The sequence below is a fragment of the Babylonia areolata genome, chromosome 34 (assembly GCF_041734735.1).
Source record: "Babylonia areolata isolate BAREFJ2019XMU chromosome 34, ASM4173473v1, whole genome shotgun sequence".
NCBI lineage: Eukaryota > Metazoa > Mollusca > Gastropoda > Neogastropoda > Buccinidae > Babylonia > Babylonia areolata.
This window is the reverse complement of record NC_134909.1, coordinates 4,116,504-4,130,125: the sequence shown is the minus strand read 5'-3', so window position 1 is coordinate 4,130,125 and position 13,622 is coordinate 4,116,504. Positions and strand designations below refer to the sequence as shown.

The window sequence follows — 13,622 nt, the reverse complement described above, 5'->3', positions numbered from 1 at the left end:
CCTCACAGTGTGTTATGGACACCAGTGTGATCCTCACAATGTGTTATGGACACCAGTGTGATCCTCACAGTGTGTTATGGACACCAGTGTGATCCTCACAGTGTGTTATGGACACCAGTGTGATCCTGACAGGGTGCTATGTACACCAGTGTGATCCTGACAGGGTGCTATGTACACCAGTGTGATCCTGCCAGGGTGCTATGGACACCAGTGTGATCCTCACAGTGTGTTATGGACACCAGTGTGATCCTGACAGGGTGCTATGGACACCAGTGTGATCCTCACAGTGTGTTATGGACACCAGTGTGATCCTGACAGGGTGCTATGTACACCAGTGTGATCCTGACAGGGTGCTATGTACACCAGTGTGATCCTGACAGGGTGCTATGGACACCAGTGTGATCCTGACAGGGTGCTATGTACAGGGGTTCCATACTTCGGTTGGAGTTCATCAGGGCTGCCGTCTGTCTCCCGCACTGTTCAGCATATACCTGGAACACATAATGACTGAAGCATTTGAAGGTAATGTCAACAGTCAGCATGGAGTTTGGCTTCGCTGGTAGTAAATAAGAACTCGCCAAGCTTGGATGAAACATCAAAAAGGTATGGCATGAAAATCAGCGCTATGAAGACCAAGTTGATGACCAGCCACTTCACCATCACTGCTGATATAACTCTCCATCCAAACCAGATATCCTCGCAAGGGCAGCATCGACAACATCGGCACTATCCAGACTTAAACCAGTACAGAAGGACATGGAAAAAAGACAAACTAAAACCATAACATGGAAATCAGATGTAACCGCAAGGTATAAATATCAGGTACACTGACCACATCACCATTGAACAAAGTACTCCAGTCCATCACAGCACAGTGGACCATGCAAACATCTGCTGACATCAGATCAGAAAAGAAAACTACGTTGGTATACTCATGAAACAAGATTCATTGGCCTTGCTAAAACAATTCTCCGAGGAACTAATGAAGGAGGCACACGGAGGGGAAGTAATAAAAAACCAACAAACAACAACAACAACAACGAAAACAAACAAACCAACAAACAACAACAACAACAACAACAACAACAACAAAAACGATGGTGTGACAACATTGTACAACAGACATTACGGACACTCAGGCTTTGACACACAACAGACATTACGGACACTCAGGCTTTGACACACAACAGACATTACGGACACTCAGGCTTTGACACACAACAGACAGAAGTGGAGGAACCTGATGAACAGTTTATTGTGACGCACCAGCGACTATGGACAAAGTTTACGAACGAGATGTATTATATAAATTTTTGTGTATTGATGAACAAACTGCAACAGATACCCTGTGACACAATCTTGACCTTCCTTCAGTTTAGGCTTGATAAAGGTAGAACGGTGGTATTGAGAGAAGTGGGAAACTTACAAAGTAAAGTACTGACGCAATCAAAAGATTGTGACACGTCTGTGGCACGTCTGTCCCTCTCTTCACACATCTGTCTGTCCCTCTCTTCACACACATGTCTGTATCTGTCTTCACACACGTCTGTCCCTCTCTTCATACACATGACTGTCCCTCTCTTCACACACGTCTGTCCCTCTCTTCACACACATGACTATCCCCCTCTTCACATACATGTCTGTCCCTCCCTTTCTTCACACATGTCTGTCCCTCTCTCCACACACATGTCTGCACCTTTATTCACACATATGTATGTCCCTCTTCACACACATGTGTGTCCCTCCCTCTCTTCACACGTCTGTCCTTCCCTCTCTTCACACACGTCTGTCCCTCTCTCCACACACATGTCTGTCCTTCTCTTCACACACATGTCTGACCTCCCTCTCTTCACACATATGTCTGTCTCTCTCTTGACACACGTCTGCACCTTTCTTCACACATATGTCTGTACCTCTCTTCACACACATGTCTGTCCCTCTCTTTACACGTCTGCCCCTCCCTCTCTTCACACACATGTCTGCACCTTTCTTCACACACATCTTTCCTTCCCTTTATTCAAACACATGTCTGTCCCTCCCTTTCTTCACACACGTCTGTCCCTTTCTTCACACATGTCCTTCACACATGTCTGTCCCCCTCTTTATCTTCACACATGTCTCTCCCTCCCTCTCTTCACATGCATGTCTGTCCCTCTCTTCACACAAAAGTCTCTTTCTCCCTCTCTTCACATGCATGTCTGTCCCTCTCTTCGCACATATGTCTCTCCCTCCCTCTCTTCTCATGCATGTCTGTCCCTCTCTTCGCACATATGTCTCTCCCTCCCTCTCTTCTCATGCATGTCTGTCCCTCTCTTCACACAAAAGTCTCTTTCTCCCTCTCTTCACATGCATGTCTGTCCCTCTCTTCGCACATATGTCTCTCCCTCCCTCTCTTCTCATGCATGTCTGTCCCTCTCTTCGCACATATGTCTCTCCCTCCCTCTCTTCTCATGCATGTCTGTCCCTCTCTTCACACATGTGTCTCTCCCTCCCTCTATAAATACATATGTCTCTTCCTCCCTCTCTTCACAAACATGTCCTTCACATGTCTGACCTCCCTCTCTTCACACATGTCTGCCCTCTCTTCACACACATGTCTGTCCCTCTTTTCACACACGTGTCTGTCCCTCTCTCTCTTCACATACATGTCTGTCCCTCTCTCTCTTCACACACATGTCTGTCCCTCTCTTCACACACATGTCTGTCCCTCTCTTCACACATATCTGCCCCACTCTTCACACTCATGTCCTGTCCATCTCTCTCTTCACATACATGTCTGTCCCTCTCTCTCTTCTCACACATATCTGCCCCACTCTTCACACACATGTCTGTCCCTCTCTCTACATGTCTGTCCCTCTCTCTCTTCACACACATATCTGCCCCACTCTTCACACACATGTCTGTCCCTCTCTTCACACACATGTTTGTCTCTCTCTCTCTCTCTCTCTCTCTCTCTTCACACACATGTCTGTCCCTCTCTTCACACACATGTCTGTCCCTCTCTCTCTCTTCACACACATGTCTGTCCCTCTCTCTCTTCACACACATGTCTGTCCCTCTCTTCACACATGTCTTTCCCTCTCTTCACACACATGTCTGCCTCTCTCTTCACACACATGTCTGTCCCTCTCTTCACACATGTCTGCCCCTCTCTTCACACACATGTCTGTCCCTCTCTCTCTTCACACACATGTCTGTCTCTGTCTTCACACACATGTCTGTCCCTCACTTCACACACATGTCTGTCCCTCTCTTCACACACATGTCTGTCCCTCTCTCTCTTTACACGCATGTCTGTCCCTCACTTCACACACATGTCTGTCCCTCACTTCACACACATATCTTTCCCTCTCTTCACACACATCTGTCCCTCTCTTCACACACATGTCTGTCCCTCTCTTCACACATGTCTGCCCCTCTCTTCACACACATGTCTGTCCCTCTCTCTCTTTACACACATGTCTGTCCCTCACTTCACACACATGTCTGTCCCTCTCTTCACACACATGTCTGTCCCTCTATCTCTTCACACACGTTTGTCCCTCTCTTCACGCACATGTCTGTCCCTCTCTTCACATACCTGTCAGCCCCTCTCTTCACACATGTCTGTCCATCTCTTCACACATGTCTGTCCCTCTCTTCCCACACATGTCTGTCCTTACCTCCCTTCACACACGTCCGTCCCTCTCTTCACACACGTCTGTGCCTCTCTCTCTTCACACACATGTCTTTCCCTCTCTTCACACACATGTCTGTCCCTCTTTTCACATACATGTCTGTTCCTCTCTTCACAGACGTCTGTCCTTCCCTCTCTTCACACATATGTCCCTCCCTCTCTTCTCACACGTCTGTCCCTTTCTTCACACACATGTCTGTCCCTCTGACTCTTCACAGAAATATCTGCCCCTTTCTTCACACATATGTATGTCCCTCTTTACACACATGTGTGGCCTTGCCTCTCTTCACACGTCTGTCCCTCCCTCTCTTCACACATGTCTGTCCCTCTCTTCACACACATGTCTGTCCCTCCCCCCCTCTCTCTTCACACATGTCTGTCCTCCCCCCTCTCTCTTCACACACATGTCTCTCCCTCCCTCTCTTCACATACATGTCTGTCCCACTCTTCACAAACACGTCTGTCTCTCCCTCTCTTCACACATGTCTGTCTCTCTCTCTCTTCACACACATGCCTGTCTCTAAAAATATATGGAGTTCGCAATGTAATTGTTTCTCAAACAGTTATGTGGAGTTCACAACGTTGAATCTCTTATAAATATGTGGAACTCATAATATGTTTGTTTCTCCTATAAGTGTGTGAAGTTCACATTATGTTTATGTCGTCTTGTATATTTGTTCTGTGTTTGGCTTTTTTTCTGTCCCTCTCTCTCTTTGCACACATTTCTGTCCACTCCTCTTTTCATACAGATGTCTATCCCTTCTTCTCTTCATACAAAATCCCTCTCTTTACTTATTTGTTTTATATCTGTCCCTTTCCATAACTTGATAAATCAAGCTTGTATTTTTATATTCATCGTGAATTGAGATTTATGTTTGTCTTCTTATCACAAGTGAGACTTGAAGGCTCCCGTCTCTTTTGTTTTTATCAAATAGTTATAATTATGTGTGTCCAATTTTACTTGTAGGTTTTTGTATGTAATTGCTATTTCAATTGTAAGTATTAGTATGTATTGTTGATTTATCTTTGGAGATGAAAAGCTAACCTGACTATAAAAAAGGTATGCCTGTGTCCCTCATGTGTAATGTATCTGTCTGCCCCTTTGCAGACAAACCTCGGGCGGGATCTTCGCTGTCCAATGTGACGGCCTCACTGGGGCAGACAGTGACTATGCTGTGTACCACAGAGGCCAACCCTGCCCCCTCCTCCTACACGTGGACTCACAACGGACAGGTGGTCAGTTCTACGTCCTCTTCCAGCCAGCTGACGGTGACGGTGAATTCCGACAGTGACGTGGGCAGCTACACGTGCCAGGCCACCAATGACGTCGGCACCTCTGATGCCATCACTGTCTTCCTTTTGCTGGACTCCTCTGGTGGAGACGGGAATACTGGCAGTGAGTAGTCATGACGCAGCTATCACCGTAGTTTTACGTGTACACCAGTAAGCATATAGCGGCTAGTACGTACCTAACATCAAACACATTATCAAACATCCATCACCATTTTTATAACATTATTTCAAACGGAAGAAGAAAAAAAAAGCTCATTATCCAAAATTGCCCTTATGCAGCCCAAGAAGGGAAAAGTCCTGAAGGTTATTGCTCAAACAGTCAGATAGACCGTCTTTTTGTTGAGAAAAAGTATTAAAGTCTTTCTTTAGAAAGGTTAGTGATGAAAGAGCAACGAACACTTTTTTCTCTTTTTTTGTTTCTTTGTCTTTCCTTCCTTGTTTCGTGTGGCGAAGTGTAAACTGCTGAGTGGTGAAGTTGAAGCCACGGTGTCACTTCTCTGTGCCAGACACGGGGGCTTCAACAGGGGACTCCGGGCTGTCCACTGCTACCCTCGTTCTCATCGTTATCGTTTGCCTCATCATCGTCGTCGTCGTTGTCCTCATCACCATCTACCTCTGTTCCAGTAAGTCAACAGATTCATTTCGTCTATGATTTGCTATTATATGTTTTAATTTTTGTCACGCGATTTCGGTTCATTTCAGTTGAGTTTTATTTGAAGGATGGATGTGACTAACCAAGAGCTGTGTTCCACTGAAATCACACTAAAAAAGAAACTACATGTGCGTGTGTGGCCCAGTGCGGTATAATAGCACAGTGCAATGAAATGTTGATGTGTTCAGATGTACTTGATCCCACGTTTGTTTTCAGATGAAAATAAAATGTCATGTTGGTCACTTGTCACGTTTTGTCCTTCAGATGAAAATAACATGTCATGTTGGTCACTTGTCACGTTTTGTCCTTCAGATGAAAATAACATGTCATGTTGGTCACTTGTCACGTTTTGTCCTTCAGATGAAAATAACATGTCATCTTGGTCACTTGTCACGTTTTGTCCTTCAGATGGAGTGATGTTTCGTTCCCTACACTTCCTTCATGCTGCCTGCTTGGCAATCGGACATTTCACAAAGAAATGTTTTGTTGCCATATTATGTATTATTAAACTAATAACTCCTTTTGCAGCTCTACTTCCTGTTTCCCAGTAGAGAGACATGCGTAGAATCTAGAACTGAACCGGTGTAGCAACCTGTTCTTACCCCCGTTGGTTTTTACTCCGAGGTCAAATCTAGCGAACTCACATTGACCTAAGGGTCCATGTAGACTGGTCTGGAATGAACCCTGAGGGTTAACTTAGCCTGCTCAAAACTGACACCCCCCGCAATTAGAATTTACCCTCCTCCTCCTGGGTAAGGGACTCTTTCGAAGCTGGCTGGAAGGACCCGTTGGAAATTTGCGTGTGTGTGTGTGTGTGTGTGTGTGTGTGTGTGTGTGTGTGTGTGTGTGTGTGTGTGTGTGTGTGTGTGTGTGTGATTTTGTATCATAATTTGCATTTTCTAGACATACAAGTTTTTTTTCCCTTTTCTAAACCCTTCTTTTCGTTTGGATCACACAATACTTTCAATCTGTTTCTTCTTTTTCCCCCCTTGGGTGTCTATTTCAAAGTATGTATGCATTTGCTTACGGGCAGTAAGTTGTACGATGTATGTTTGTCACAAGTACGCTGTGTTTTACAGCACGGAAATGTTTCCGGAAAGAGAACAATGTGGGCCCAACACAGACCCCAGCCCCTCCACCCCCGTCTGTGATTCCCTACCCCAGTAAGCCGTCCGATCCCCAGCTGAACGGGTAGGTACCACGTGATCAGTGCCGGGCTTACGTGATGGGTTAGTGCTGGGGACGCACATGGGTCAGTACAAGGAACACATCATGCGTCACATCATGGGTCATCACACGGGTCACACCATGGGTCATCACACGGGTCACACCATGGGTCACATCATGGGTCATCACACGGGTCACACCATGAGTCATCACACGGGTCACACCATGGGTCACACCATGGGTCAGTACACGGGTCACACCATGGGTCAGTACACGGGTCACACCATGGGTCACATCATGGGTCATCCCACGGGTCACACCATGGGACACACCATGGGTCATCCCACGGGTCACACCATGGGTCATCACACGGTTCACACCATGGGTCACACCATGGTTCAGTACACGGGTCACACCATGGGTCACATCATGGGTCATCACACGGGTCACACCATGGGTCACACCATGGGTCAGTACACGGGTCACACCATGGGTCACATCATGGGTCATCACACGGGTCACACCATGGGTCAGTACACGGGTCACACCATGGGTCACATCATGGGTCATCACACGGGTCACACCATGGGTCAGTACACGGGTCACACCATGGGTCACATCATGGGTCACACCATGGGTCAGTACACGGGTCACACCATGGGTCACATCATGGGTCATCACACGGGTCACACCATGGGTCAGTACACGGGTCACACCATGGGTCACATCATGGGTCATCACACGGGTCACACCATGGGTCAGTACACGGGTCACACCATGGGTCACATCATGGGTCATCACACGGGTCACACCATGGGTCAGTACACGGGTCACACCATGGGTCACATCATGGGTCATCACACGGGTCACACCATGGGTCAGTACACGGGTCACACCATGGGTCACATCATGGGTCAATACAAGGGTCACCCCATTTATCAGTACATGGCTCACATCGTGGGTCAGTACAAATGTCACATCATGGGTCATGTCATGGATCAGTACACGGGTCACGTCATGGGTCAGTGCGCGGGTCACGTCATGGGTCAGTACATAGGTCATTACAAGAGTCACATAATTAGTCAGTACATGGATCACGTCATGGGTCAGTACATGGGTCACGTCATGGGTCACATCATGTTGTCAGTACATGGGTCACAGCATGGGTCAGTGTGTGTGTGTGTGTGTGTGTGTGTGTGTGTGTGTGTGACGATCCTGATGAAGTGATATTGTTCTTCATTGGCTCCCTCCCTCCCTGCAGGTACCACCGTGGAGTGGTTCCCCCCATCACCTCACAGCAAACCATGCACAACGGACGTATCTCGGTGGATGAGAGCAAGGTTCCGCCATCTGAAACTGTCAACGGTTTTTCTGCAGTCCTCTCTCCCAGACAGCCAGGTGTCACCATGTGAGCAATCTCTTTGTTGTTTGTGTGGTGGTTGGTTGGCCTGTTGCTTGCTCTGTTGCTTGGTAGACTGGTTGGCAGAAATGCACCTGGGCAGGGGGTGTGAGATCAGCTGTGTCAGGAGAACAGCGGAAGAGCATGACATGGGACTGCTGTGATCAGAGCGGAGCAAGTGAAAACATGTCAGTGAAATGGTGAAGTTTAACGCCGCCCCCCTCCCCGCGGCCCCCCTCCCACCCCCACACACACCGCCCTCTCCCTGACCCCCCCCCCCCCCACACCATCCCATCTCTCTGTGTCCTCTCATTCCCCCCACTTCTCACCCCTCTACACCCCCCTTCCGGCCTTCTCCTTCACGCCCCTCCCCTTTTCCGCCCCCTCTCTTCTTCACCTCTCCCTGTCTTTACCTGATGTTTTCATTACTTGGGAAGGATTTCCGCTCATAACTTACTAATGTGTCAGATGTGAAACAGCTCACTGTTTCGCTCTGCATAAAGAACAGATGTGCCTCACTCTCATTATGAAACGTGCATATTACATCATTACATCTGTTTTGTTGGCTGTTGTCGTTTTTATGGAGCGGGGGTGGCAGAATGTTTTCACCATTTTCTTCCATGCTGACTTGACACGGTTAGATTAGGACTGAAACAATCTGATCATGAACGAACAGTTCACTGGATCAACCAAACCGTATCATACCGATAAAACAAAAACAAAAACAAAAACAACAAAAATAACAACAAAACGGGGAATGAAAATGGACCACAGTCCCAGTGAAGCGCTTGAACCCAGGCAGTACACTGACCGTGCCTCAACTGCTCACGCGAGGACTGAAAAGGAAAACAATCTCCACATATTGAAGTAACTACATCCAGCAGGTCATCAAATACAGGCACCCTGCTACATTCTGCTAACGGACAGCTCACACATCCTGTGTGCCAATGAATACAACACAGAAAAAGCATCAAATACCCGGAAAGAGACCAGAAACAACAGGAAAGAAGAATAGGCTGATGACGCAGTGAATGAGAGAAGGATACACAACAGGAAGGGAAAATGTGCCAAATAGAGCACAAAGGACATGTCTAGCACGCCGTTTTCAACAATTGTCCCAGGGGACATTCCAGGGTTGGCGTTTGTAATGTTTAACTTCACTTCTGTTTCAAAACAAACTAGTACAATGAGTGCAATCGTCAGTGTGACATGATCTGAGAGTTACGCCTGTCTTGAAAGAAACAATATAAGAAAGAGAAACACATGTAAAGATCTTTGCAAGAACAAATACTCCATGTTAGAAATATGTGCGATTCCGGGTGCTTGAAAAATGTGTCGGCTTCCTCCACATCACCCTTTTTCCTCCTCTTCCTCTTCTCCTATCTGTCTGTCTGTCTGTCTCTCTGTCTCTATCTCTCTTTGTGTCTCTCAGCCCTTTCTCTGTATCTTCTGTCTGTCTTCCATACCCCTGTTCTCCACACTCTCATCCCCGCTCCCTTCTGTCTCATTTCTTTCTCTGTATCTTCTGTCTGTCTTCCATACCCCTGTTCTCCACACTCTCATCCCCGCTCCCTTCTGTCTCATTTCTTTCTCTGTATCTTCTGTCTGTCTTCCATACCCCTGTTCTCCACACTCTCATCCCCGCTCCCTTCTGTCTCATTTCTTTCTCTGTATCTTCTGTCTGTCTTCCACATCTCTCTCTCTCTCTCTCTCTCTCTCTCTCTCTCTCTCTCGATGCTTACATAAACAAGGTTCCATGAATTCATCTATTTTCTGGAAACTTTTTGATGCTCAAGTCGAACCAATGGTTCTGAAATATGGGGACTTGGTGATAATAAAGATATCGAAAAAGTGCACACTTTTGCTATCAAACGCTTTTTAAAGGTACCTCTGCATGCATCGAACACTGTGTTATACGGAGAGACTGGGAGATACCCATTATATATCAGATCATTTGTGAAATGTGTCAAATATTGGTTAAATTGATTAGCCTTCCTGCATCGAGACTTTGTAAACAAGCGTGTGTTATGTTATTAAACGAACACGAGAGAGGGAAGGAAAATTGGGTATATTTGGTTAAGAAAACATTAACAGTACATGGATTTGGAATTGTGTGGATGTGTCAGGGAGTTGGATGCGAAAAAGGATTTATTTCTGAATTCAAAGATAGACTTATAGCTTCATATAAGCACGACTGGCATTATGAAACGGAAACAAATGAAAAATACAGTTGGTTCTATCAGTTCAAAAATGTTTTTGGAATAGAAAAATATATGACAGTTGTAACCAACAAGTGGCATAGAATCAGTTTAGCCAGGTTTAGGTTGAGATCTCCTGGATTATATGCTCATAAGTATTGGTTTCAAATGAACCCATCCATACTCTCCCCTTGTCCGATGTGCGGTTTTATAAAGGAGGATGAGTTACATTTCTTGTTTCATTGTAAAGCGTACGCTGATATTCGTGAAAAATGTACTGTCTTTAAATGTTCAGCAAAGAATGAAGATCTGTTCACTGTACTTAACATACATCAGGAAAATTAAATCCAGTCTCTGGCAAAGTATATTGCCGAGGCATATAATCTTCGAAGAAAAAACATCACTCACTGTTGTTATTTAAAAAAACTGACTTCGTAAACTGGATGGTCAAAATTATGTAGATTCCTTATCAATGGATTTTAAAAATGGTATGTTTCGAATAGTCGTTCCATTTAAAAAAACAAACAAACTATTTTGTTGTTGTTTTGATTGTACCCCCATGTCATTAGGTCTGATAAGCTATTGACATTAAAACAATTCTGAGTTCTGAGTTCTCTCTCTCTCTCTTCCTTCTGTACCTTCTATCGGTTTGTCTTCCACCCCCTCCTCCCGAGACTCCCCTCTCCGCCCCCACCCCGCTCCTAAAGATTGAATTCTCTTCATTCACTGATCACGTCTATGTTCTTTGTGAAGCTCTTTGCCGGGAGGCAACACTCCCAGACCTCACCACTTACCTCCCCTGGGCCAGGACGGTGTCCCGCAGGAAAAGGAGTCTGCGCGTGGAGATGACCTGACCACGGAGAAGAAGAAGAAACGACGACGACGTCATCATTGGGAGAACAGTTCTTCTCAGCACCACGGCCCTGATCATGCCATGAATGAGTAGAGGAGCCCTGTGACTGATCTGACTTTCCTTTCTGTCTTTGGGATACCGGTCACCTCCCTTTTTAACCCTCTGGTCTGTAATGAGCAGAACAGATCTCACTTACTATAACATTTTGAAAAAAAGTCTCTTAGGGCCCGGATCTATCGCAACTGACTGGAGAACTTTCCCTGTTTTTCCCTGCGCTTGCAAAGTGAATTTTAGTGTGATGTGCAGAAGAAAGGTTTCCCATCACCCCCCTCCTTTCAGCTGACATGAAACATGTATTACAGAGCAGATTGTCTTGCCGTCGGTCTATCCATCCGGCAGATCTGTCCCCTTCATCTTTGGTCCACAAAAGAAAGGTTTGTTGACTCATCTGTGTAAACAAAGTGGTAGTTGTGTTTTGTTCCAGCTCTTCCCTCCCTTCCCCCCGTTGCTTTCGTATATTTTCTCACACCAGTATCGGACCTGGTATCTTCAAATGACTGACAACAGTTCCCCCTAACGCGAGAGAGGGACGTTGAAATGGGTCCTTCTGCACGGCCTCACTGGGTTGTGTTTCAAAGTAAATTGTTGCTCTAAATATTAAGTTAGAAAAGGATATATAGATGCAATTTTATAAGACGTGATGGTGTATTTGCTGAGAATAAGATTTTCTTATTATGTTTTATAGGTCATTAAATCAAGCAGCAAATTGAGAGACTGTGTCAATAAGGAAATGGTGATGCAAATAGATAACAAGACACAATTTAACCTAATTAACTCATTTTGATCAATGGCGGATTCAACTGAAATTCAAACACCACTAATGGCATCCCAAGTTGAAATGTTTTCCTTGTTCACCATTTTTCCAGAGGAAATTACACCACCCAACTTATGCCCATTGCGAAAGTTGTCTGCAGTCAACTTAAATGAAAATGTAAGAGAAAAGTTGAACTACTGACGACCAAGCAGTGAATTTGGATAGAATATAACAATGGTTATGGTTCCTTTGGGAACCTGGTTGTCCCTTTCAATAGTCATGGCCGGTGTGGCACAGGGCAGGTGAGACCACAACGGGAAGGCAAACCTGGCCCATTTTCCAAATAGAATAATACAGTCACAAAAACTTAATGCCCAGTTCCTTTTTTTGTGATGACAGCTGAACCATATGTGGGAAAGTGAGAGGGGTTCAGACAGAAACGTTGACAATACTGTCAAATAGGAACTGACAGAGCTTTGATATATTTTCTTTTACTAGGGTGGGAAAATATGTATATTGATTTTCACTGTCCTTTCAGCATGTGTATATTCTCACGTGTATGTTTCTGTTGTAAATGATAATACTTTGAAATCCGAAATTCTGTCCACGAAAATTTATGGAAATTCTAAAAAGCATTTTCGGAAAAGTATTCTCAGAATGATCTTTGAAATTCATATCAAACAAAAATAACAAATAGTCAGTTAATCACCAATATTGCTCCTTTTGATTCAGCTAATGACACCAACCACATCGCCATGATTGATACATAAGACATGAATCATATCGTCGTGATTGATACAGTCATTTGAGAGCACAACACTTAACAGTTAATTTAAGATACTGTAAGTTCATCATGTTTTTAACAAACACTTTGCTTCCTGACATGTAATCATCTTATCTAATTAGCACGAGAACTGGTTAAGTGCTAGTCATATTCAGCATACATTGAATCACAGATGAATCGTAACGATAACCCCCCAGGGAAAAAAACGAAACATATATTTATATGTTTTGAAAAAGCATTGAAAAAACGTTTAAACCCTAAACATTACTGTGTCATTCTCCATTACTTTTGTTCTCTTTATTGTCATATTTGAATCCAAATCACATGGCATATTTAAAGCTGAAATCATTTAAGATTTATTTCTTTACTTTTTATTCGTTATTGAGCAGTTATCCAGCTGACGTGAATGTTTAATTTATTTTGCCACTGAACAAAAACTTTGATATATATGTATATATATATATATATATATATATATATATATATATATATGTGTGTGTGTGTGTGTGTGTGTGTGTGTGTGTGTGTGAATTCTAAAAACAGACACTTTTTGTTGCTGTTTCAATTTCTGTTACTTAGCTGTTTTTATCCTTGAAATTGTTTTAATTTTATTTGATTATTTTGGCGTATTATTTATTGTCAGAATGCGGTTTTACTTTATTCTTAACTAAATCAATATGAGTCTAAGTTTTGAACACATACTTCCAAAATTGATTGCATTTATGTTTGTTTTTTTGTTTTTTTTGTGTGTTTGTTTTTGAACGATGCCATTATGTATTGTTCATT

At 44.4% G+C, this 13,622-nt stretch overlaps 1 protein-coding gene across 1 annotated transcript in view; it reads left to right on the top strand.

Moving 5' to 3' along the window:
* LOC143277362 (hemicentin-2-like) overlaps positions 1-11,745 on the top strand; it is a 94,654-nt gene extending 82,909 nt beyond the window's left edge. The window contains exons 19-23 of the mRNA XM_076582146.1: positions 4,785-5,072; positions 5,476-5,592; positions 6,701-6,812; positions 8,050-8,196; positions 11,139-11,745. Of these exons, the coding sequence (XP_076438261.1) occupies positions 4,785-5,072; positions 5,476-5,592; positions 6,701-6,812; positions 8,050-8,196; positions 11,139-11,331 (857 nt within the window). The 3' untranslated portion in view covers positions 11,332-11,745. The remainder of the gene's footprint in view (positions 1-4,784; positions 5,073-5,475; positions 5,593-6,700; positions 6,813-8,049; positions 8,197-11,138) is intronic.
* Positions 11,746-13,622: the final 1,877 nt, after the last annotated feature.